The sequence below is a fragment of the Phoca vitulina genome, unplaced genomic scaffold (genome assembly GCF_004348235.1).
Source record: "Phoca vitulina isolate PV1807 unplaced genomic scaffold, GSC_HSeal_1.0 scaffold6, whole genome shotgun sequence".
Lineage (NCBI taxonomy): Eukaryota > Metazoa > Chordata > Mammalia > Carnivora > Phocidae > Phoca > Phoca vitulina.
The window spans coordinates 14,653,966-14,676,033 of NW_022589709.1; the positions used below are offsets into that span (position 1 = coordinate 14,653,966).

General features: G+C 50.6%; 1 protein-coding gene across 3 annotated transcripts in view; it reads left to right on the plus strand.

Moving 5' to 3' along the window:
• Positions 1-11,548: 11,548 nt before the first annotated feature.
• The window catches only part of KCNIP1 (potassium voltage-gated channel interacting protein 1), a 204,647-nt gene continuing 194,127 nt past the window's right edge, over positions 11,549-22,068 (plus strand). For 2 of the 3 annotated variants that reach the window (XM_032403697.1, XM_032403698.1), the window contains exon 1: positions 11,549-11,981. In XM_032403697.1, coding sequence (XP_032259588.1) covers positions 11,921-11,981 — 61 coding nt within the window. In that variant the 5' untranslated portion in view covers positions 11,549-11,920. The remainder of the gene's footprint in view (positions 11,982-22,068) is intronic. The other variant, XM_032403700.1, reaches the window with a different exon arrangement.

Sequence of the window (22,068 nt, forward strand, 5' to 3'; positions counted from 1 at the left end):
ACAGGAGACCTTTCTGTACTATCTTTTTAGTTTCTTGTAAGTCTATAATATTTTCAAAATAAAAAGTGAAAATATATTTTCCTAAGGCCCCTCCTTGCTCTTAGCATAAATCCAAACCGCACCAAGGATGACAGACCCTCTGCAACCTAGCCTCCCTAGCATGCTCTGGAAACCTCCTCCCTTGTTCTGCTTGGCCCAGCCCTGTTGCCTGCTCTCTATTCTTTGAGCCGGCCCAGCACACTCCCTCTGTGGGGTCTTCACATCAGGTTCTCTCACCCTAAATCCTAAGCACGAATAACCCCTGCCGGTCATTCAAATTTCAGAATCACCCCCCCTCCCCCACAGTGAGGCCTTCTTTCTCAGGTTGTCCGCTTCAGCTCTCCCACTATAGGAATACCACCTCCTGGTATATCCTTCTAGGGCCTATCATCAACAGATGTGACCTTATGTGTTTGCCTATCTGCTGTTCATTATCCTGACCTCCCTTCCCTATGAGAATGGAAGGTACAGAAAGCAGGAAAAATGTCCATCTTGGTCACTGGTATATCCCATACCTACAACAGGGGCAGGTATCACAGCTGGGTAGGGGATATTTATTAATGATAGATGTCTGGCTGGCTGGCTGGCTGGCTGGATGCATCACACAAGACTGCATTTGAGCAGTGGTAAAACAAAAAAAGAAATGAAAAACAATGAAACGAAAGGAAAAGAAAAGAAAAGAAAAAGTTACCTAATGCAGAGGTTCTCCACCAGGACTCATACTATTATTGAAACACACACACCCACCTCCCTGATTTACTACAGGCCCAGACTACTCTCCTAGTCCCCACTCCTCCATGCAGTTCAACTCTGCTGTGCCCTTACTTCTTCCTAATTGCTAACCTTCCTGATTGCTAGCAAACCCAGCTGATAGTATAATATCAGCCATTCAAACTTTAGTCTGAATTCCAGGTCAGTGCCAACTTCCTCCAGAGATTTGTAGTATAAACTTTACTTGATATTACTTAATCTTGAGGGAATTTCAGTAAAGGGGAGGGAGGTCCATTTGGGACACATTTCCTGTGCCTGTAAAGTTATGCTTCATAGAAAGCCAAGAGCAAATTCGGATCTGGTTCTGGAGGAGAGGTTGTGACAGCTGAGGACAACTTTTAGTACTTTCAAACATGAAAGACCCTTTCCAGAGCCCTGAGTTATACTCCTAGCTCTATTGTGTTCTCCCTACATTTCCCTGAGCAAACATCTTTCCCTCCCCTGGCCATCTGTAAGGTGGCATGTAAAGTCCTTTCCAGCTTTGAGTTGTATAACTCTAAGAAAGGGTACTATTCTGGGGAGAATCAGTTTTTGAGATGATGTGCACATTCAGAATTAGAGCCCAGGGTGCAGGTCAAGCCCCTTAGCCCCCCTCCCCCACTCCAGCCATTCAGTTTTGCTGTAAAAAACACATGTATCTCCCCCCCGACACACACACACGCACCAACCTGAGCTTTCCCTCTCACCTGAGGGTTTAGCTTGGGGTAGTCAGTGCTCTGTGTGGCTCTGGCAGTTTGTACAAAGGGCTCCTGAGCAAAGCATTCCATCCCCTGCTTTCGGGACTATTAAGAGCAAGTACCCTTCGGTTTAGCAGCCCACTGAGACATTAGAAGGCGCTTCCTAGCTCTGGGCATGATAAAACGCTAGAGCAGGTTGCATACGGGAGCCAGGAAGCTTCCATCCCTGGAGATGTTTCTGGATGACTCAGTTGCTCACTTCCATCATCTATCACAAGTTTATCTGTCACATGGTGCCTGGACCTGCTTTCTCCAAAGTCGGTCCAAGTCTAGGTTTGGGGAATCCATAAATGGGCACAGTGGCGTGCTGTCACTCTGGCCAGCTCCCATGAGAGGGAACCAGGCTGTGGCTCCCATGGAGCTGCTCAGGAGAAGGTCCCCGAACTGAGGCATGTGTTTACAGTGATGTTTGGCTGCCAGATTTGTATTAGTCTTTCAAGACCCGGCTCCAGCATCTCAAGTTCAGAAGAGCCCTGCCTGACTCCCCTCCCCCCATTCTTCCCACAGGTTGAATTAGACATCTCTTCTCTGAGCTGATGTGGCCTCTCAGCTGATTGCTGTAGGCCCATCCCCCAGTCGGTGAATGGTTTGTATGTTACTCTGTCCCCATAGGACAGGAGCTTCCTAGGGCCAGGACCGAGCCCACCTCACGCCTCTCTGCATCTCTGCTACCACCACAGCTGGGGCAGAGCAGGGGCTCAGTGGTGCTGGCGAATCACTGGAGGAACTGGCTGGGAGCTCATACATCATAGATGGAAGATTCCAGGGACTGGCAGTGTGGGAAGCAGGCGAGGAGCCCCAGTCTCATCTGCAACCTCCCTCAGCCTCCTCTGACTCGGCAGCCTTGATTCCTAGCAAAATGCATCAGGTCCCCATCACACACCAGGCTCGATGCTCATCTGCCTAGCATCCTCCATCCAGAACAGCCCTGAGCTGCGAGCACGAATACTAATGCAGCATGCAAATGCCAGCCCCGAGAAAGAGAGCCCCAGACTGTCAATTAGCTCCCCCAGCACCTGCTAGAGGGCCCAACCCCCTCGCTCAGTATGGGCCAGCCAGGGCAAGAAAGGACAACAGACACAGAAGTCAGCTGAAGTGCCACTGTGGTCAAGGCAATGCCCCGTGGCCTCCCAGGAAGGGAGCCTCCATACAGACAGAGTGGAAGAGAAGGCCAGCTTGGCCTCTCAGGAAGGGGGCTCCCAGGGGTCCTCCGGAGGAAGGATGGTGTACCTGTTCTTGGAAGTGCTTCATCACCCTTCCCTCCACCCTGCCAGCTTCGAGCCAGACCACCTGGGTGCCAGCTTCAGTGCACGTGGCCCGTGACCCATGGTGGAGTCCTCGCGGCCGCCCCCTCACCCCACCTGTTCTTCATGGAACTGTCCTGATCTCCCCCCTCCCCGCCACTTCCTTCTCTTTCCTGGGTGGGTAACAGCATGGGCTTTGAAGACAGACAGAAGTGGGTTCAAACCCTGACTCTCCAGCTGTCTCCAGTTTTGTGACCTTGGGCAGATCATCTCACGGTTCTGACTCTGTTTGCTAATGCATAAAACAGAGGAGAGGGCAGAGACAGGGGTACGATGAGGGCTGTCTTACAGACAGCTGAGGAGTTCAGGCCACTTCCTCTGGTGTGCCAGAGGGGCTACTTCGCTAATTTCGTAAATTGTTGAACTTAACTTCTATTTCAAATTCCTATTCTTCTTGGGGGCAGAAATGAAATCTCAACACATTCAGAATACCCCCATCTCCTCAGCATGGCCTGAATATTCTTCCAGGGGTTTATGAAGCATTGAGGTGTGGGGTGCGCTCGACCTCCGACGTGCAGCCTACCACCTCTCTGGGCAGGCAGCCCCCATGATGTGCTGGTTCCTGAGCATCCTGTGCCCACGCCGCCATCCAGGTCATAGCTGGGGCCCCCAGCCTACAACCAACGTTTGCCTGCATTTGGGGGCATGGTGGGCCACGCCCCTCTTGAGCGCAGTGGGAAGGTTCCTCTCCTTGCCAGACTCCACGTGGGGAAACGAGGCTCGGCCTCCTAACAAAGACACACAGGCTAGCGGAGTGTGTTCCGTTTGTGCTGCATAGACGACGGGCAGGGCTGGGAGGGGGACTCGGGGTCATCTCCATTTTCCCAGACTCGGCTTGGGAAAGGGGCAGGGTCTCCCCGGCCCCCCGGATTCCACCAACGTCTGGGGCTTCAGTGCCGAATGGTGCTTTGCCTGAGGCGGGGCGAGGACAAATCCCATCTCTGAGCTCACATTCTTCTAGGCCTTTTATCAGACCAGAGCCTTTGGAAGTCCACATCCAAGAAGGTGGCCCCATTGCTTCTGTGTCATATTGCCACAGGCCGTGAGTGCCACAGGTGTCCAATGTGGGGCAGGGTATGTGGTCACCGGCAACAGCGGAAGAAGCATCCATTGATATCTCGTAGTTTTATGCGGCCTCATTTCTGCAGCTCTGTCCCAGAGTCAGCCCTCCGCATGAAGGCGACCATGACTTTTCTCCTTGCCTCCTTCCTTCTTCCCTCCCTGCTCCGGGCTTTTTTTTTTTCCCCTCTTCAGGCTCCAATTGCAGCAGCAGCCGCCTAGCTGGGAAGCTGGGAGCCAGCGAGGACAGGTTCAGCGGGCCGTGGAGGGCCAGGGGCGCTCATCGCTGGCATTATTACTAATCATCATGCAGCATGGTTGCTGCTCCTTCCCTCCGCCCCTGCTCACGTCCTCTGGGGTCTTCGGTTTGGAGTAGCCACAGAAGGAAAACAGACCCTGTGTGCATTCTGCATTCCCATAGGCAGATGGGCTATGACGGCAGCCCCCTGGCCAGAAGGGTACGGATAGAAGCAGCAACTGCCAGCCAGAGGACCAGGACCCAGCGGCCCTCCCTCGGCATCTGTCCCTTGTCTGTAAGAAGCTACACCATACCTGTGAGTCCCCAGTGAATTGTTACCTCCCAGAGAAACAGTATTGGAAAAAATAAGTTACAATAGCAGCAGGAGGGCTTGGAGCCAAAGGGAATATGAGCTCTGGAGTCAGACCATCTAAGTTCAAAGCCAGCTCCACCACTTTCTTGCTGTGTGACCTTAGGCAGGTCACTTAAACTCTCTGTGCCTGGTTGCATCATATATAAAACGGGGGATAATGAGGATACCTACCTTACTGAAATGATTAATGGGACGAGGAACAAATTGGCACATAGTAAACACTCCAAAGACAATGGCTAGCATTGTTAAGGTAATTATTATATAATCTAAGGAGAATAAAGGAGGGGGGTGAACATGACAAACTCCTGCATATTTCCCCACGGAAATTATGGATCCATATTCTGCACACACTTTAGAAATTCTGTCCTCATTGCCCCAGCCGTTTCAGTGTCACACCACTATGACAATTGTCCAGGGCCACCCCCACCCCATCTCAGTCCTGTTCTGCCCCTGACTCTCCCCTCACTACCTGCAACCCCATCCCTTTCTACCTAGCTCCTCTCTTGATTTCTCCACCCCACTTCCACCCTGACCTTTGCCCTCCTAGGCTGATCCAGGCTCCTGACCTTGCTGAATCCAAACGTTTGCTTCTCCCAGGACTTTGAGTGGGGCTGGCCAGCCTGGCCAGAGTCAGGGGATGATTTTCTCAGCAGCAGAGCTAGAGAAGTCATTCCCACTCTTTCTTGGTGAAATCTGGGATGTTATCATCTGCCCATTGCCCCCAAGCAGTGAGCATAAACTTCTGGACCCCAGAGACCATCTCAGGGTGTGATGGGACAGGAGGCACTCACTAACTTGTGACTGAATGAATGAGTGAGTGAGTGAATGAAATTTAATGAGGATGTTAACAATGACCGGCACCTCTCACTGAGCCTTGCCAGGCATTACACTTAGAGCACTGGAATGCTTCTTCTCATTTAATCCTTACAACAGCCCCAAGAAATAGGCACAATTATTTACACCCATTTCACAGATGTTGAAACTGAGGCTCAAAGAAGTTAAAGTGGCACAGCTAAGAACTGACTGTATCAAATCCCTAATTAGAATCTTTCCCCTGTAGTGCAGAGTTTCTTAATGAGGTGTCCATGGATGTTCTTCATGTGAACACTGTAAAATTTTATGCAGGGTGTGAGTGTGTGTGCACGCAAGCATGGCTATCTTGAAGGAGAAGGTTCACAGGTTTCATTGGATACTTAAATATTTATTTGAACATATTTGAATCCACCTCCCTCCCCTCTCTTCCTCCTTCTACCCAGCCTTCCATCCACCCCCAGAGAGCCATCGGATCAATTTCATGAAGTGCTTACCTTGCGCATGGCCTAGGGTTGACACCCATAACTTTGTGTATGTTGCTTCAGATAATGTAAGCCAAATGCTCTGGACTGTCCTCCCCCCTCGCTGGATCTGGGTAACTTGGAAGGGCTTTGCTGCAAGAGTCTGGGCTGTGTGGGTGGCTGCACTCTGTCTGAACTCATTTCAGCCCTGGTGGAGACTGTTCCAGCACTAGAGCATGAAGGGGGAACCCTTGGGGCAGTGCAGCCATCAGGACATCAAAGGCAGAGCCTGTGACCTGGCTTCCCTGGCATCAGCCCTGCTCCCTGAAGAGTCATGATCAACCTTGACAGATGAGGCCATGCTTGATGCATATGGATGTGGCCCTGGAGAGGCACTTCCCAAGGCCAAGTCCTATTCCAAGATCTTTTCTTCCTCCTGGGAAGGTGGGGAAGAAGTTGCTTGCAAAGAAGACTGGAAGGGGAAACGGAAGAATGGAGTTAGCATTTTCGGAGCCGGGCCTGTGTTCTAGGCAGGAGACCCTATGCCATGCACTTTTGTAATCATGATCACTTTCAGCCTCACCCTGCAACTGAGGTTGGTGGAATTATTCCGCTTGCAGATTGCAGAAACTGAGGCTCTCACGGGTCAAATAACATGCGTGAGGTCACAAAACAAACCCAGCATTTGCAACCTGATCTCCCTGACTTGAAAGCTGTATCTAAATCCCTGCCTTCTGAGGATCTATTCTTAGTTGTGACATAACTTTGTAGTTTGCGAAAGGTTTATCCTACCTGGCTTCTCTGAGAGTCCCCCACGCCACCTCATCCCAAACTCATCTGCTCCCTCTTTCCTCCCAGCCTGATCACAGTTCGTAATGGTAACAGGATCTGATTGTCTTCAGTCCTAGCCTACCAGTTCCACGAGGACAGGGACTCCTGCCTCTTTGTTCATTATTGGTCCCTCTATTTAGAATGGTGCCTGGCAGGTAGATGGTGCTTAATAAATATTTGTTGAATGAATGAATAACTAAATAAGCCCCAGAGCAAAAATATAATAAAAGACATTTGCAGAGTGCTTTGCCAAGAAACAAAGTATTTTCCCTTTACTTTATCTGACCCAGTCCTCACACCAACCCTTGAAAGACCCTGTTCATGTTTCAGAGAGAAGCAGGCTGGGCCCAGATGTACATTTAGTAAGAGAAGTGGGACTTGATCCCAGGGCTAAATGATGGTGCCCTTTCCCCTGCCCTGATGATCTCAGTGTGAGGATTTGCAGAACACTTAGGATGTCCTGGGTCAGGCTAAGCCATGGTGGCTGGGGGCGGGGGGGGGGGGGGGGGGGGGGTGCCTGCTTTGCTTTCTAAAAACTCAGGATCTATTTGAGGCGGCCAGACTTATGCATGCAGAACATTTGGGAAATGGTACAAGACAGCAGCTAGCATAGTGCTGAATTGCACATAATCAGGTGCCAACCACATTCCCTTCCTTAACTAATCTGAGTCTTTTAATACCAGATGGGGACCCTGAGAATAGATTTCCTATGAAACAGATGAAGAGCAAAGATGGAAGCCAAGGGGAAGGGCTGTGGCTGACTCATTTCTATGCCCCTCTAACCCAGCACGGTACCTGGCCACAACAACAGTGATAGTGGCAGTCCACCGTCCACGACTGACCACACTGTGTGCCAGGTACCTACTAAGGGGCCTGACATCACCTCCAAGTCTTCACAGCAGCACGGCAGGGTGGGTACTCATGTAGTCCATGGAAGGTGAGAGTAGGGTTCAGAGAAAGTACTCACCAGGCTCCAAGTCACACAGCTAAAAAGCAGCAAAACCAGCATGGGAACCCAGGACTAACAGCACCCCCAGATCCGTGCTCTTCATCTGACGCTGCTGGCCCCATGTGGGGTGGGCACTCGGTGACCTGCCCCAGCACGCAAGGATGGAAAGAAAAATGACAGAGGGAGTGTGTGACACAAGAGGGGAGGGAACAAGCTTGTGTGTTCCACAGACAAGCACGGGCACGGTCGGACGGGACCCCTGCAGGCCTCTGACCATTTCACCCCTTCCTCCCGGACCTGCCTTCCGGGGGAGCCTGACGGAGTCCTCCATGGGCGCTTCTGTCAGAGGGATGGGAAGGCCTTGCCTCCAGAGCTTTCTGAGGGCACGGACAGGCGCCGTGGGTGTGTATTACTCAGCCCAGGCTGCTATTACACAATGCCACAGACTGGGAAGCTTAAACAACAGAAATGTATTTTTTTTCACAGTTCTGGAGACTGGAAGTCCAAGATCCAGGTGCCAGCAGGGTGGGTGTCTGGTGAGAGCTCTCCCCTTGGCTTACAGATGGCTGCCTTCTGCTCCCTGTGTGCTCATAAGACCTCTCCTAGTCGTGTGTTCAGGGCTTGGGGGAACTCTCTGATGTCTGCTCTCAGGAGACAAGATGGACACTTAATCCCATGGGATCAAGACCCCACCCTTATGACCTCATTTAGCCCTAATTACTTTTTCAGAGGCCCCATCTCCTGATATAGCCACACTCGAGGGCAGGGCTTCAACATATGAATTTTGAGGAGACACAACCTTGCAGTCCGTAAGACGGTAGATGAGGGAGGGACCAGAGCTGGACACGGGGCTTACCTTTAGGAGTAGAAGGAGCCACAGCGAGGGAAGCCCCCATTGGATGGGGCTGGCAAGATGGCCTTAGTGAGTACGTGCTGGGGACAGCAGGACAAACTGCCCACACGGCTCTCTGCTCTCTGTGGCAAGTCTCCCAGAGGCAGGAGTGGGTCTGCTGTCTTCTCTCCCTTGACGTGCATTGCTCCCTACATGCATTCTTTGTGAGCCTCTCTCAGGTAATGGCTGATGCCTCACACAGTACGTGTGTGTGTGTGTGTGTGTGCCCATTTACCTATAGATAACCCCTACCACACAGGGCATCATCAGGAAGAAGAGAGCTGTTGTGCATGTAAATATCTGGTACACAGTTGACATGAATGAATAAATATTTGTTGAATAAGTGAATCTTTACTTGGAAGAGTGCTTCTTCCTTTGAAGAGCTAGGATGTTCTGGTCATCATCAGTTTTTACTTAATAATTGGGTCACTGAGCAAAGCAAATTAGTTCATTCATTCATTCATTGACTGCACCCCTGCCAGAAACAAGACTTAAGTAGACAGCCTAGAACTAAATCAGTAGTGGTCCCTGCTCTTAAGGAACTCTCTGTGTAGAGGGAGAGACAGACAGGAAAGGGACAATGAGAACCAAGGAGATGACTTTTCTGAGGGGCAAAAGCCCCAAGTACTGCAGGAACCCTCAAGGCAGGCACCAATTCGGGGCCAGGAAGGGATTGCTGGAGAAAATGCTGCTTGAATTAGTTGTTCAAAGGATGGGCAGCAGGTCACCAGATGGAGAAAGGGGTGAGGGATATTCTAGGCAGAGGGAGCAGCACATGCAAAGGCCCTGAAGCACAACCATAGAGGGCACTAGGGAGGGTCTGTGTGGCCGGAGCCCCAAAGGGAGCACTGGAGAACAGATAGATGGGTAGACAAAGCCAGACCACAAAAGGGCCTCATAATTAATACTCAGCAGTTTGGATTTTATCTTGATGACCTCACTTTATTCCCACTGCTCAGAAGCAGCCAATTGTAAACTCCTCCAGAGGTACTTCGCTTTCTCTTATCTGTAAAGTGGAGCAATTCATCTCTACTCTGCTTCTTCATATGGTCATGGGGAAGAAGAGGAAATGCAAGAATGGCATCCTTGCCTTCTGGAGACTCTCAAGGGTTGGTCCAGGTCTTCAGGAAGTGTGATGAGCAGATGCCTGAGAGTCCAGTGATCCTAGAGGGCTGCACCACCCTCTCCCCAGCAAAGATCCCTCCTCTGTTCCTTGAGTCCTGGCCACCATGATAGGTCTTCTCCTGACCCCTGGCTTCAACGCCACCCACCCTTCTTCTCTAGCAAGGAGTGCAGGAGGGAGGCAGAAGACCAGTCTCTACTAGTCCTGCTCCATCAGCCAGGATTCTAGGCCTCATGGACACAGACAGATAAGTCCTGGCAGTTATGAGAGCTGAAGATTTGAATCTGGTGGGGCCCAGGGGAGATGTCCCCAGCTCAGGGGTCCCCAGTGTCCTCACCTGTCAACAGGAGGTGGTGACACAGCCCTGGACTCCAAGTTCTAATCCCACATTCTGGCTAAGTCACTTCAGGCAAATTCCTTACCTTTGGTAAGCCTCAGCTTCTCTTTACAGTAATGATTAGACATGACCTAACTCACAGGGCAGGGGGTGCTGTGGGGTATACATAGCAAATGGCAACGCAAATGAAAGGGACGGATGTTATTAAGCATACCTTCCCTGTTGCACAAAATATGAAGTGTGCTTGGATTTGAGAAAGCATTAAATGCTGAATTAGGTAAAGAAAATTACTCAGAGTCCTTGGCCAAGTCTCAGGCCACCTTTGTCCCTGAAAGGGCAGCTAATGGGCTGGAATGAGGGGAAACAGCTCCTGAGGGGCCTTGTATCCTTGGGCTATGACTATGTGCCTGTGTGGCTTTGAGCCTGCGTGAATGCTGATAACAGTAATGCCATTTTGCACCGTGTGTGTGTCTTTGAGCCTCTGTGTTCGTGTGTCTAGATCTTGGGTGGGGTCCTGTGGATGCACCTGTGAGCATATTATGGGCTGAGTGTGTCTGTGTGTATAACAGCAATGTCTGTGTGGACTTGTGGGACTGTGCCCACATTTTCTGTGTGACTATGTGTACGCCTGTGTTTGTGAGGCCGTATGTTGGGGGACCTGTGATCTGCAGGCATAGTGTATAATGGGAACTCAGGCCGCTTCTACCTGGAAGAGAGGTAGCTCTTCTCAGGCTTTCAGGGAGCAGACCTTGCATTTCAGCACCACAGGGAGCTGGGGTGGACCCATAGGGGTGAACCCAGACTTTGCCTTTTGCATGAGATACTGAAATAGGGGTTGGGGTTCTGTGTGATCTGGAGTGAAAACTCACAGCAGGGAGACTGTTTCTTAAATTCAGCCATTACCCCCTCAGCACTAACTCACAGCCTGCCCCATAGCTGATGGCTAGGAAATTACTTGGGGGTGGGGGGTAGAAGGATGAAGGAGGGAGAGAGCAAGGGGAGAAACAAAAGAGAGAAAGCAAGGGTCCAAAGGGGCTCCTTTACTCTCCCCGATTCTCAGTCATTAGAAGGTGGCCCTGGCGTTGAAGGAGCAGGAGAGACCCTTCCTCCCATGACAACTCAGTTAGATGTATGTTTTTCATCTCTCCCTGGGTGGGGCAGACTTTTTTTTCCCACCCCATGAATTCAGGCAGTGGGTTAAATAAGATTTCCCTTGAAGTCAAATGAATTAGCGCATCACACACAGGGGGACACACACACACACACACACACACACACACACGTTCTCCGGGGAACAATCTGCGGCTGCCCCCTGAACCCCACCCATCAGCCAGGTGCCTACCCGGGTCCGCGCGCCCCAGCCCCGGAGTGCGCACAGCTCGGCAGGTGCAGGCGCGCGGGGCGGTGGGCAGCGGGGCGGCTGCAGGCGCCCCTCGTGGGCCCGGCCCCCCGCCCCGCCCCCCGGGGTTACCCGCCGGCCACTCCGCGCGCCTCAGATTCTCCCCGAGCGCGGGCGGGCGGGCGCGCGGCTCCGCTCCGCGCCGTGCCTGGCTCTGTTCATTCATGATTGGTACCCGGCCCCCGAGAGCCAGCCCGAGCGCCGGGAGGGGAGCGCGGCGGGCGGCAGCAGGGGCGGGCGGAGCGCGGCTCCCGCACCGCACGCGCCGCTGGTTCGGGAGCCTCGGCCGGCGGGCGCGCAGCCCCGTGTCCGGCTCCGAGCAGGCTGCGGGGCAGCGTCCTCGGCCCGGTTCCGAAGGCTCGCCGGGAGCCGCTGGCCCTGTGAGTCAGTGCATGTGCGGGGCTGAAGAAGGAAAGGAAAGGCTCCCAGCGCCCCAGCCCCACGCTCGCTGAATACCAAGCTGCAGGCGAGCTGCCGGGTGCTTTTTTTTTTTTCCCTCCTCCAATTCGGAGTAGAGGAGCCACACTGATTTCTTTCCAGGGGAGGGGAGGGGCAGGGCGAGGGGTCCCAAGTCGCACACAAGTCTTCGCTGCCATGGGGGCCGTCATGGGCACCTTTTCATCTCTGCAAACCAAACAAAGGCGACCTTCTAAAGGTAAGCCACCTCCTTCTTCCTTTTGTTCCCCTAGCTGGGTTTGGGGTGCTTGGTGCTGAGCTGGGGTGTGCCACCTGCCTCCCTCGGCCTGGACCCTCCTCTCTACGAGGAGCAAGGGCAGGTGCTTGTATCCAAAGGAGTAAGAAACCTGGCGGGAGGTTTGGTGTGAATATCGTGAACACGCAGAGGAGGGAGCCAGAGTGGGCGCTGGCCCCAGGGCGGGTGGGGAGAGCCCCTCTGGGGTTCCAGGTGCCAGGACTCTCCTCCTGGAAATCTCTAGGAGCAGAAGAAGAGTGGGATTCACAGGTGGGGGTGACTGGATTGTCTGAGTGGAAATGTTGGGAAGCTCTTTCGGTTCCCATGACGGCCCTCTATTGTGCAACTGTGGGAACCCAGCGAGGGTGCTCACACATTCACACACTCCTCCGGGTGGCAGTGCTGGTGCAGACCTAGGAGTCCGTCATCAGGAAGAGGGTGCTCTGTCTGCCCACCCCAATAAACCTCTGCAAGCCAAAAGGAATCAGCTGGTGCCACGTGGTACAACTCCCAGGGCTCGTGTCCTGCTGCCTGGGGGCGTCATTAGGAGCAAGGGCATCACACAAGGGTGCTGCCATGCTCTGGGAACCGTCGGGAAGCTGAGGGCCCTGTCAAGGTGTGAGGGAGCAGTGAGCTTCTGTCAAGGATTAGAAAGCGTGATACCCCCCTGCTCATAGCTGCTTTTCCCCAGCTGAGACATGCCCGGTCTCACCTGCGGGACGGTTGTCAAATGGGTCCATGTGAAGTTGGGGCAAACATGTTGTGCCATAAGGGACTATCCAGGCCTCCTACCCAGCAGTTAGAAAGTTGGTTGTTGGAATGAAAGGACAGGATGCAGTTAGGAAGAAAGAAAACGATGGGTTTTGTTTTCTTTCATTTAATGCTCAAATCTTATGGTGAATGGTAGAAGGATTTTAAGTAACCTGACACTTAAATCTTCAAGTTCTGCCATTGGAGCTCAGGTTCTGATTACAGGTCGGGGCTAGAGTTCCCAACCTTTATGCTGGGTGATTAGAACTGTATTAAGGTAAGGGTGGACCCCAAGGTGCTCAGTGAGTCTGCTCTTAGGACTTGCTTGGTCTCTCCTGACTCATTAGGCAAATCTGCATCAGAGTTCCCCATGAGTAACCCGTCCTCAAAGTGTCCAGGCCTCTGCCCCAGCTCCCAGAGACATCAGGCAGGCTAAGCGCTGAGGAATGAGATCTCCGGGTGTAGATCTTAGGTGATAAAGCTGGATTGGTGTTTACATCCTAGAGCACGGGTCTAGGGCCGCATGAGTTACGAATCCTTCTGGCAGGGAAAGGTCTGCTTGCCCTTTTACCAGTCTTGGGCAGGTGGGGTCTGCAAGCCTAGACCCAGGTCCTTTACATTCAGAGCCCTGCTTCTCACAGATCCTCAGATACTACTTGTGTGGGAACAGAATTCAGCCCCAAACCCCCATCATTTATCTGACCAGTGTGAGGTCCCAGAGGGCAGGGGACTGTGGAACAAGAGACCCAGAGATTTGCTTTAAAATATTTTCAATGCCTGTGGCTCTTCGGGGAGGCAGCTAGGTGTCACAGAAAGATCTTGAGCTCTGGAGTCTGGTGGGGTCTGGGTGTGCATCCTGGCTTCATCACTCCCTCCTTCTGAGATCTCAGGCCAGCCTTCACCTCTCTCAGCCTGTTTTCTCATCCATAAAGTGGATGAGAATACTACCTCCAGGCAGGAAACTGGTGTGGGGGGAGTAGAGGGAGGGAGGACCCTGTTTCATATACAGTGTGGGCTGAGCCACCAGGGACCCAAGGAGGTGGTTGTAAGGACATGAAAATATGAAGGATGGATATGAAGCTCCTTGCACAGGGTTGGGCAAAGATTAAGAGCTCAGACATTCCCTTCTCCTACACAAAATTCCAGGTCGCCCCGGTGAATTCCCAGAGGCCAGAGCTCTTTGCTCTCTCTGAGAACCCTGAGAAAGAGAAGAGGGGGTGACAGCATTCAGTGAGCCCTCCCTTACTGTGTGCCTGGCACAGTGTGGGGTGCTTTTTTCTGCACTTTCTTATTTAACTCTCACAACAATGCTTGTTTGAAGCTCCCAGCAGGTCAAGGCTATTGGGCAGGCTGCCATGACAAGCTGCCCCATCCCTGAGTGGTCAGCCCCTCTTGCACAGAGTTCCACCACGTTGGCTGAATTGTCCAGGGCTCCAGCCATGTACATTTCTCCTGGCATTTGCCCTGATCAGTCTTATCTCACCATCTTCCTCTGTGGAATGCTGATCAGCAGAAGACCTTTCCTGCAGAGGGAGGTGACTTGGAAACGGGCTGAGGAGGCCAGTGGTCAGGGGCCACTTCCTGGTCAGGTCCCTTACCCCCTCAGGGCCTCAGTTTCTCCTCAGGTTCCATCCTGTTCTCAAATTTGAAGATTTTCCTTGCTGATGCTCTTACTGGAACTGCTACTTTGATCTCTGAGACATCAGGCTCAGATCTAATTAGAAGCAGTCAGAAGAGGGTGGTGGAGGTATTCAATTCAGGAATTGATCTCCCTGCTGGGTTCAAATCCAGGCTCCACCACTGACTGGCCTTGTTTTCCTCAACTGTAAAATAGGGACAGTAGTAGTTACTGTCTTAAAATCGCTGCTGTGTTGTGTGGATGTCAGGGATAATGCAAGTCAAATGATCAGCACAAGCTCTGCTGTGTAGTAAGTGGTCAGCAAATTTTAGCTACCGTTCAATTTATGGCTCTCCTGTTTGTGGCTTCCAAATGCCTAGAATAAGGCCATCCTGGAAGTAGGCAGTGCCTCTGGGAGTCCTAACAGCTCATTTCTGGAGCCCTCTTCCAGTGCCGTCCAGGTAACTAGGACCCAAAACCTTAGATGCACAGATGCTGGTCCTGTTACTGCAGCCCCCACTGACCTCCGCGCTGTGGCTGAAAACAACATAGCCTGCTGAACAAATGCCCTGCATGTTTCCAAACTATAATTTGGTAGCACATATACATTTTTTTTTTAAGTAGGGCAAAAGCTCCACGTGATTAGTGCCGAGAGAGAGATGCGCCTAGCCCAAGCTGGGCGTTCAAGGAGAGCTTCCTGAAGGCAGCTGAAATCTAAATTAGTTTAAGAACTGTGTCACTGAATAAAAGCATTTGAAATTCATTTTCTTTCTCTGTTTGGGATCTTTGTTTGTCTTTAATTAAGAAGGAGAAAAGCCCTGCTTTGGGGGGTTCAGCCTCTGCATCCCAGTCCTAGGTAGAATTTCTGGCTCCCAGAATTTCGTATGTACTTTTCATGCCTGCTTTGGGCTTTAAAGACTAAGTGTGAAGGGTTGGGGTGGGGGGTCGCCAGAGAAGGTTGATGTGGGCGCAGCTGCTGGGCCTGTGGGGGGCAAGAGAGTTTAGCGAGAGCATCGCCGGACCAAGGTCATCATAGTGGAGATTTTTACCTATAAACAAATGGGTGACCGATCCTCCACTACCAAGGGAAAGCATTCAGAACCTTCAGGAAGGTCTGAGCTTGTGATCTCCAGAGTGCTCATTGAACAGATGAGCAGACTAAATCCCACAGCTGTCCGATGCTTTTTCTAAGACCACCTGGCAAGTTAGAGACAAATATGGGACTGGTTCTCTGATGCCTAGATCAGTGAGCACTTTGGAGAATTTATGGGACCAGAGGGTTCCTGATGGAGCTGCATTTGTAGTTTATTAATCGGGCAGCACATTCAACCCAGAAGATCTGGGAGACCAAGGAGAGGCAGTGATGCGGAGAGAAGCAGTAGCCCTGCTGTCACACAGCCCTTGTCTCAAAGGACCTTTGGCAAACCATTTGACCTTGGAAATGCCGGTTTTCTGATGTCTAAGGGAGGCATACTACCTTACAGACGTGTTCGTCCTGGGCGGTGTCACCTGCTTCCATGTCTTTGTCCATCCTTTTCACTCTGTGTTACCCTTATCCCCATCTCCTAGTCCAATAGTTATCATTCCACCCATATCCCAAGACCTCACTCAGCTGTTTCTGCAGTCAAGAAGGCTTCCCCAGACCCCGGGAAGCAATGATTTCTCCCATCTAAATTCCCCAGTTTTTTAAGGTGTGCCTTCTCATGACTCTCGAGTCATGCATTGAACTGGGCACTAGATGGAGGTGTTAACCCCTCCCTCCCCCCCCCCCCCCCCCCCCCCCCCCCCGCCACTCCAGAGTGTCAGCTTCTTGCAGGGAGCTCCTCTGAATCATTCCTCACAGTCCCCAGCTTGGTTTCTTGCACATAGTAGGTACTCAAAACATCTTTTCTGGAGGAAGTTATAAATAATGGAATGGCTGGCCGATTTATTTTCTAGAATTGCAGACCTTGCAGGAAAAGTTAGCTTCCCACTGGAATTTCAGTTACCAGCCCTCTGCCTGGAATGAATTCTCTTATTTGGTCTGCTGGCTTTGAATTGGCTTTGTCCAAGAAATGTACTGAATCTGTTTACCATTTAGCAGGGAGATGCTGAGAACAGTGTTCCTACTCCCCAGCTCCTGATAGTCACAAAAGGATGAGGAGACCACACCCAGTGCCAGGCACAGTTCTTGGGCCCTCTATCGCAGAAGAAAGTCAACAGCGAACAGAAAGAGGGAGGTGGAAAGACTGAAAGATAGAAGTGAGGGACTACTGTTTAAAATGAGGAGGCTTTCAACCCAGTACCTGGCAAGGGACCCAGTCTTGGACCTCATCGGATACCTAGAAGAGCTTTGCTCAGTAAATGCTTCGTAAATGTGCAAATGAACAGTGAGTGCGTGTGTCAACAAGTGAGTGAAAGAATGGGTGATTGAATGAATGGGGGAGTAAATAAATGAATTAATGAAAGGAAGCAAAGGAAGTATCGAATGAATGCAGAAAGGAATGACTGAAGATATGAAAGCATGCAGGAATGAATGGATCCATCAGTTAACGAATGAGCAGTGAAGTCCTAGGAGGGCTATAATGAAAGACTGTCTTTGCATGAAGAGCATTGATTGTCATGCTACTCCAGTGCTGGATCTAAGCAGTCCACCATGAAACTTGGAAGGAGTCAAGGGTACAGGAAGCCCCGGTATAGACAATTAATAGTAAACTCAGAGCAAGAGCTTCTTAGAAAGCTAAAAATTATAAATTCAGTCAAGAAGAGTCCTAGTAGTTTTTGGATATCAGTAGGTGTGTAGTGTTTTGGGGGAAGGTGAGAAGATGGGAAAGTATCTCTACTTTCACTCTTTCGTTGATTCGTTAAAAAAAAAAAAAAAAAAAAAACTAAAACAATGACTGGTCCAGAATGGCCTGCCTTGTATTTCAGGTTCATGTTTACCGTGTCTGGGTGAGATCAGGAACCTGTATATTTGTCTACCCATTTATTTGTTCCCTAAGCAATCTCTTAAGTATCCTTCAGCATTGCTTCCCTGATGTTACCTCTGCCCAAGGTTCACTCTGGCTCCCGCTCACCCTCCACCTCCACCTCCCCATTCACCTGGTGAACTCCTACACATCCTTCAGGACCTCATTCAGTGTCACCCTCTCCCAGGCTCCTGCAGGCAGAGCACATCTCTCCGTCCCCTGTTACTTCTGCAGCCGTTGCGGCTTCCCCTTGCTATAATCGTGAACATTATGTGATTATGGATTCATACACTTATCTCTCTGACTAGCTCTAAGGTAAAGAGTCTTATTCCAGGGTTTCTGGCAGGCCTGATATTGGGTCCAGAGTTGACGGATGTTGGCTGTGTGGAGGTAAGGATGGATGGACCACGGTGTGTGTTCTTGATGGCTCCAACTAGCGCAGCAATGCGGCAGCACAGATGAGAAATCCGGGTCTGCTCATGGGGAGAAGCGCTGCAAAGTTCTGCATAATGGCCCTGGAGTTGATGTTCCCATTCATCAGGCAGAGAACGAGCAGTGTTTAGGAGAGAGAGGGAGAAGAGGAGAGAGAGAGACTGAGAGTCTTGGGACCTTCAAAGTTGACTTATCTTTAAATGCTTCCCCTCCCTCCAAGGAGTATTTTAAATGGGTCACCTTCGGGGAGTTGCTGTAATCAGTTGGGATATGGCTGGCTTCCTATACCCTAGCAATGGGAGCAGAATTCTGGATTAATTCTTGTGATTCCGGGCCAGGCAGGAATCCTCACTGGGGCAGTGGGGGAAATGGGAACCACACTCCACTCAAACCAGGGGACTAGAAACAGGATTGCAAAAAAAAAAAAAAAAAAAAAAAATGGTTAGGACCACTGCAGGAAAGTAAGACCTGGGTTTAAACTCTGGCTCTGTGACTCCTTAGCTGCACGTCTCTGGGCCTGAGTTTCCTCCTCTGCAAAATGGGGACAATGACTGTGCCTCCCTTACAGGGCTGTATATGGGGTCAAGGAGGTGGTGAGCACAGTGCTTCACATAAGGTGCGATGATTTTAGCAGCTCGGGGTAGTACCGGCTTTGCTGCTCCTTTATCCCATCTCAGAGCAGGCCCTTCCTCCTCTGTTGCTTCATCTGCACCATGACTGGGCAGTCCTTGGCGAGCTCTGTCCCTTCGGACTGCAGCCTCTGATTCCATCCCTCTGGGGCCCAGAGCCATCACAACCCTGGCCCCTGGAGTCCCTCGCAGTTTCTCTGATAACTCCTATGGGAAGCTGGCAATGTTAGATGATGAAATTCCCAATGGTGAGATAGGAAAATGGGGATCATCTGTCAGGGTGAATAATAGTAGCTGATGTTGACTGCTCTTGTCTGCCAGGCACCTTGCTCGGCCCTTTCCTACGTTATTTTATTAACCTCTTCCCAGCCCTGGAGGACAGACCCTATTACAGCTCCCATTTTGCAGATGAGGAACTGAGGTTCTAAGAAGGGAAGCTCCTTGCCCAGGGTCACACAGCTGGTGGATAGCAGTGCCCAGTTCTGGCTGACCCCAGAGCCTGAGCTCTTAGGCACCACACCATCCCCCTCCCCTCCTGGCCTCGCCTCAAGGAAGAACAGCCCAAATGGGGAATGTGGATGTTGGGGAGAAGGCCTCAGGGATAGACCTCATTAGCCATACAGAACAACTGAGCCATCTGCAGGCCCTGAGCAAAATGCTTTTAGCTTCATCTCAAACCACCCCTGGATCTGTTTCCATTTAATCTAACACTGCAAAAGCCTAAATATGAAGTGATTGGGGGCAGAAGGCCAATTAGCAAATTCATTAATAGGATTAAACATCGCTTCTCTGCTCTAATCATTTATGTGAACTAAATTCTTTTCCCTTTGTGGCAGCCATCATTGCTTGGGATCAAGCACTTAAATCTCCAAGGATGTTAGGATTTCAGACCTTCTGATTTGGGAACCCGAATCAGTCAGTGTCTTCACATGGTCCAGAGAGGCAGGGAGGGGTCAGTCAGTTGATGGGTGGTCATTGCTAGAAAGGAAACCCACACGAGACCTTGCTGGTGCTCCTTTCTGTCCTTGGCCACAGCTTGGCCTACATCTGTATGACACATCTGCAGGTGATGTGGCGGTTATGAGCATGTATTCCCGGACCTGGCTATAAACCCTGGCTCTGCCGCTTGTTAGCCCTGTGACCTCAAGCAGGCCCCTCTCCTCTGTGAACCTTCATTGCTACATCTAGAAAATTGGGATGTTGATAGTAATTCCCTGCAAGGTCGTTAGGAGGCTGAGGCAGCCTCGGTGCCACGTGGGAGCTTTGTTAGAAATGCAGTCTCAGGTCCCGACTGGATCAGATCTTGCATTTTACTATAATCTCCAGGTGGCTTCTGGGCCCACTGACCTAGAGCACAGATTATGGTATGTATGTATGTGCTTATGTGTATATGTATAAGTTTACATGTCAAGCCCGAAGGGGCCTTTGAAGCCTCCTGGTTCAAGTCTCATTTAAGATAACAAAACGGAGCCCCGAGGAGGTCAATGGTTTGCCCATAGTCACGCAGCTCGAGCATCCGATCTGGGATCTGAACCCCAGCCCTCCCAGTCCTGCTTGTCTTCACATGAATTGCTATGAAGTCAGATCTCCCCAGATGAACATTTCTTCAATCGAGCTTTTCTTTCACTCTTTTTTAAATAAAACAGAAGTGCAGGGCTCTATATGCCCATTAAGTTTTAATTTGCTAATTTAAAATGTTATTCCAGCCAAGTGAGATCCTGAATCTTGATTCTACCAGCCCTCACCTTAGCTGTACCTCCAAGTTCTGTGCTACGTGAAGATATGACAAGGAGGCTTTCTGAGCCTTCGGCGAGTTGTATCTCAGACATGGGCCAGAACAGAGGGCGGGCAGAGCCTTGCGGACTAAAGACCTCTCTCCGCAAGGAATTTCCTTGATAATGCTCTGAATCGCAGAGCAGGGTGGCAGCCTGGTTTCTGTACAAAGCCTTGGTATGGGTTTTGAACCCAGAAGGTATGATGGAGTTAGTAAGAGTCTAATAGACAAAGGAAGAGCCTGAAGCATGAAGTTAAATGCCTTTTCCATGGGGTATAGTAGGACCTCTCTGTTGGAAAACCAACAAGCAATCCTCCTAGCTGTCATAGGAAGCTTTCTGCACTAAATGGTTAAGCGGGACTCATCCAGGGTCAATAGGCTTGTTTGGGATAGAAATTGGAGGGATAGGGAAACATTGCTTGAGGAGGGATTCGAATTTTTTCAAGGCCTGTATGTCCCAGACCCTTCTGCATACCTGATCTCCTTTAACTTGTACAATAGCCCTGTGACGGTTGTAGTGTTAGTCTCCCGTTCCAAATTGGGAAACTGAGGTTCAGGGAGGTTCTATGATTGTCTAGTGACTAAAGAGCAAGGATTTGAAGTTTGTCTGATACCAAGGCACCCCACCACATGGACTCCTCCTCCGGCCTGAGGCCACACCCAGGACAAGCAGACCTCGGATGCCCTAGAAGGCATTGAACAACAGCGGCTAGCTTCTGAGCCCCTGGGAACCAAACGTGACAGCCACCAGCCTCCCGTTGGCCCTGTCACCTCCTCACTCATGCAGACCCTGCACCCAAAGAGAGAGGAGGGCTCTGCTGACAGCTGAGGGAGGGTTCTAGAGGCCCCGCAGCACCCGGCTTCCGTGTTGGGCTGAGCCTGCACCTTCTCTCCATCCCTGGCACTCACCCGTGTACCACTCTCCCAGATGGCCAAACTGCACACTCAGCAGGGGTGTCTTCCAGAGGTTTCCCTGCTTACCTAGTGGGGGCAGCATGGGGCTCACTTCCTTCCCTTTCTCCTTTGCATACTGCCATCACTGGGCTAGATTAGGATTCTAAGCCTTTAAGGTCCTACAGCTAACATGATTTATTGCCCCCTTCCCCCACCTTACCAATTACCACTTAGATGGTTCACAACAGAAACAGTAAAATAAGTCTAAGGAAGTTAAATGAAATTTGGATTTTTTTTCCATGATGACTACTTTGGTGATTTAAAAAAAATAGATAATACACTTTCAAAACACTTTTTTTTTTCCCCACAATTTTTGGTGCTTCTACTTTGCTGGTACTTTAAGCATCTCTTGAATGGGCCTGTTGTGTATTTTTGCATCAGAGTGGGAACCAGACAGGAAAAAGAAAAAAAAAATCTGTATTGAGGACCTACTATGTGCCAGGCGCTATGCAAGATGTTGACAAATATAACAATAATAACACAAGTATTATTTTAAAAGCTCTCATAATAATAAGAAAAAGAATAGTAAAAGCAAATGACTTTTATTTTTTTAATTTTTTATTGTTATGTTAATCACCATACATTACATCATTAGTTTTTGATGTAGTGTTCCGTGATTCATTGTTTGTGCATAACACCCAGTGCTCCATGCAGAACATGCCCTCTTTAATACCCATCACCAGGCTAACCCATCCTCCCACCCCCCTCCCCTGTAGAACCCTCAGTTTGTTTTTCAGAGTCCATCGTCTCTCATGGTGTGTCTCCCCCTCCGATTTCCCCCCCTTCATTCTTCCCCTCCTGCTATCTTCTTCTTTTTTTTTTTTAACATATATTGTATTATTTGTTTCAGAGGTACAGATCTGTGATTCAACAGTCTTGCACAATTCACAGCGCTCACCATAGCACATACCCTCCCCAATGTCTATCACCCAGCCACCCCATCCCT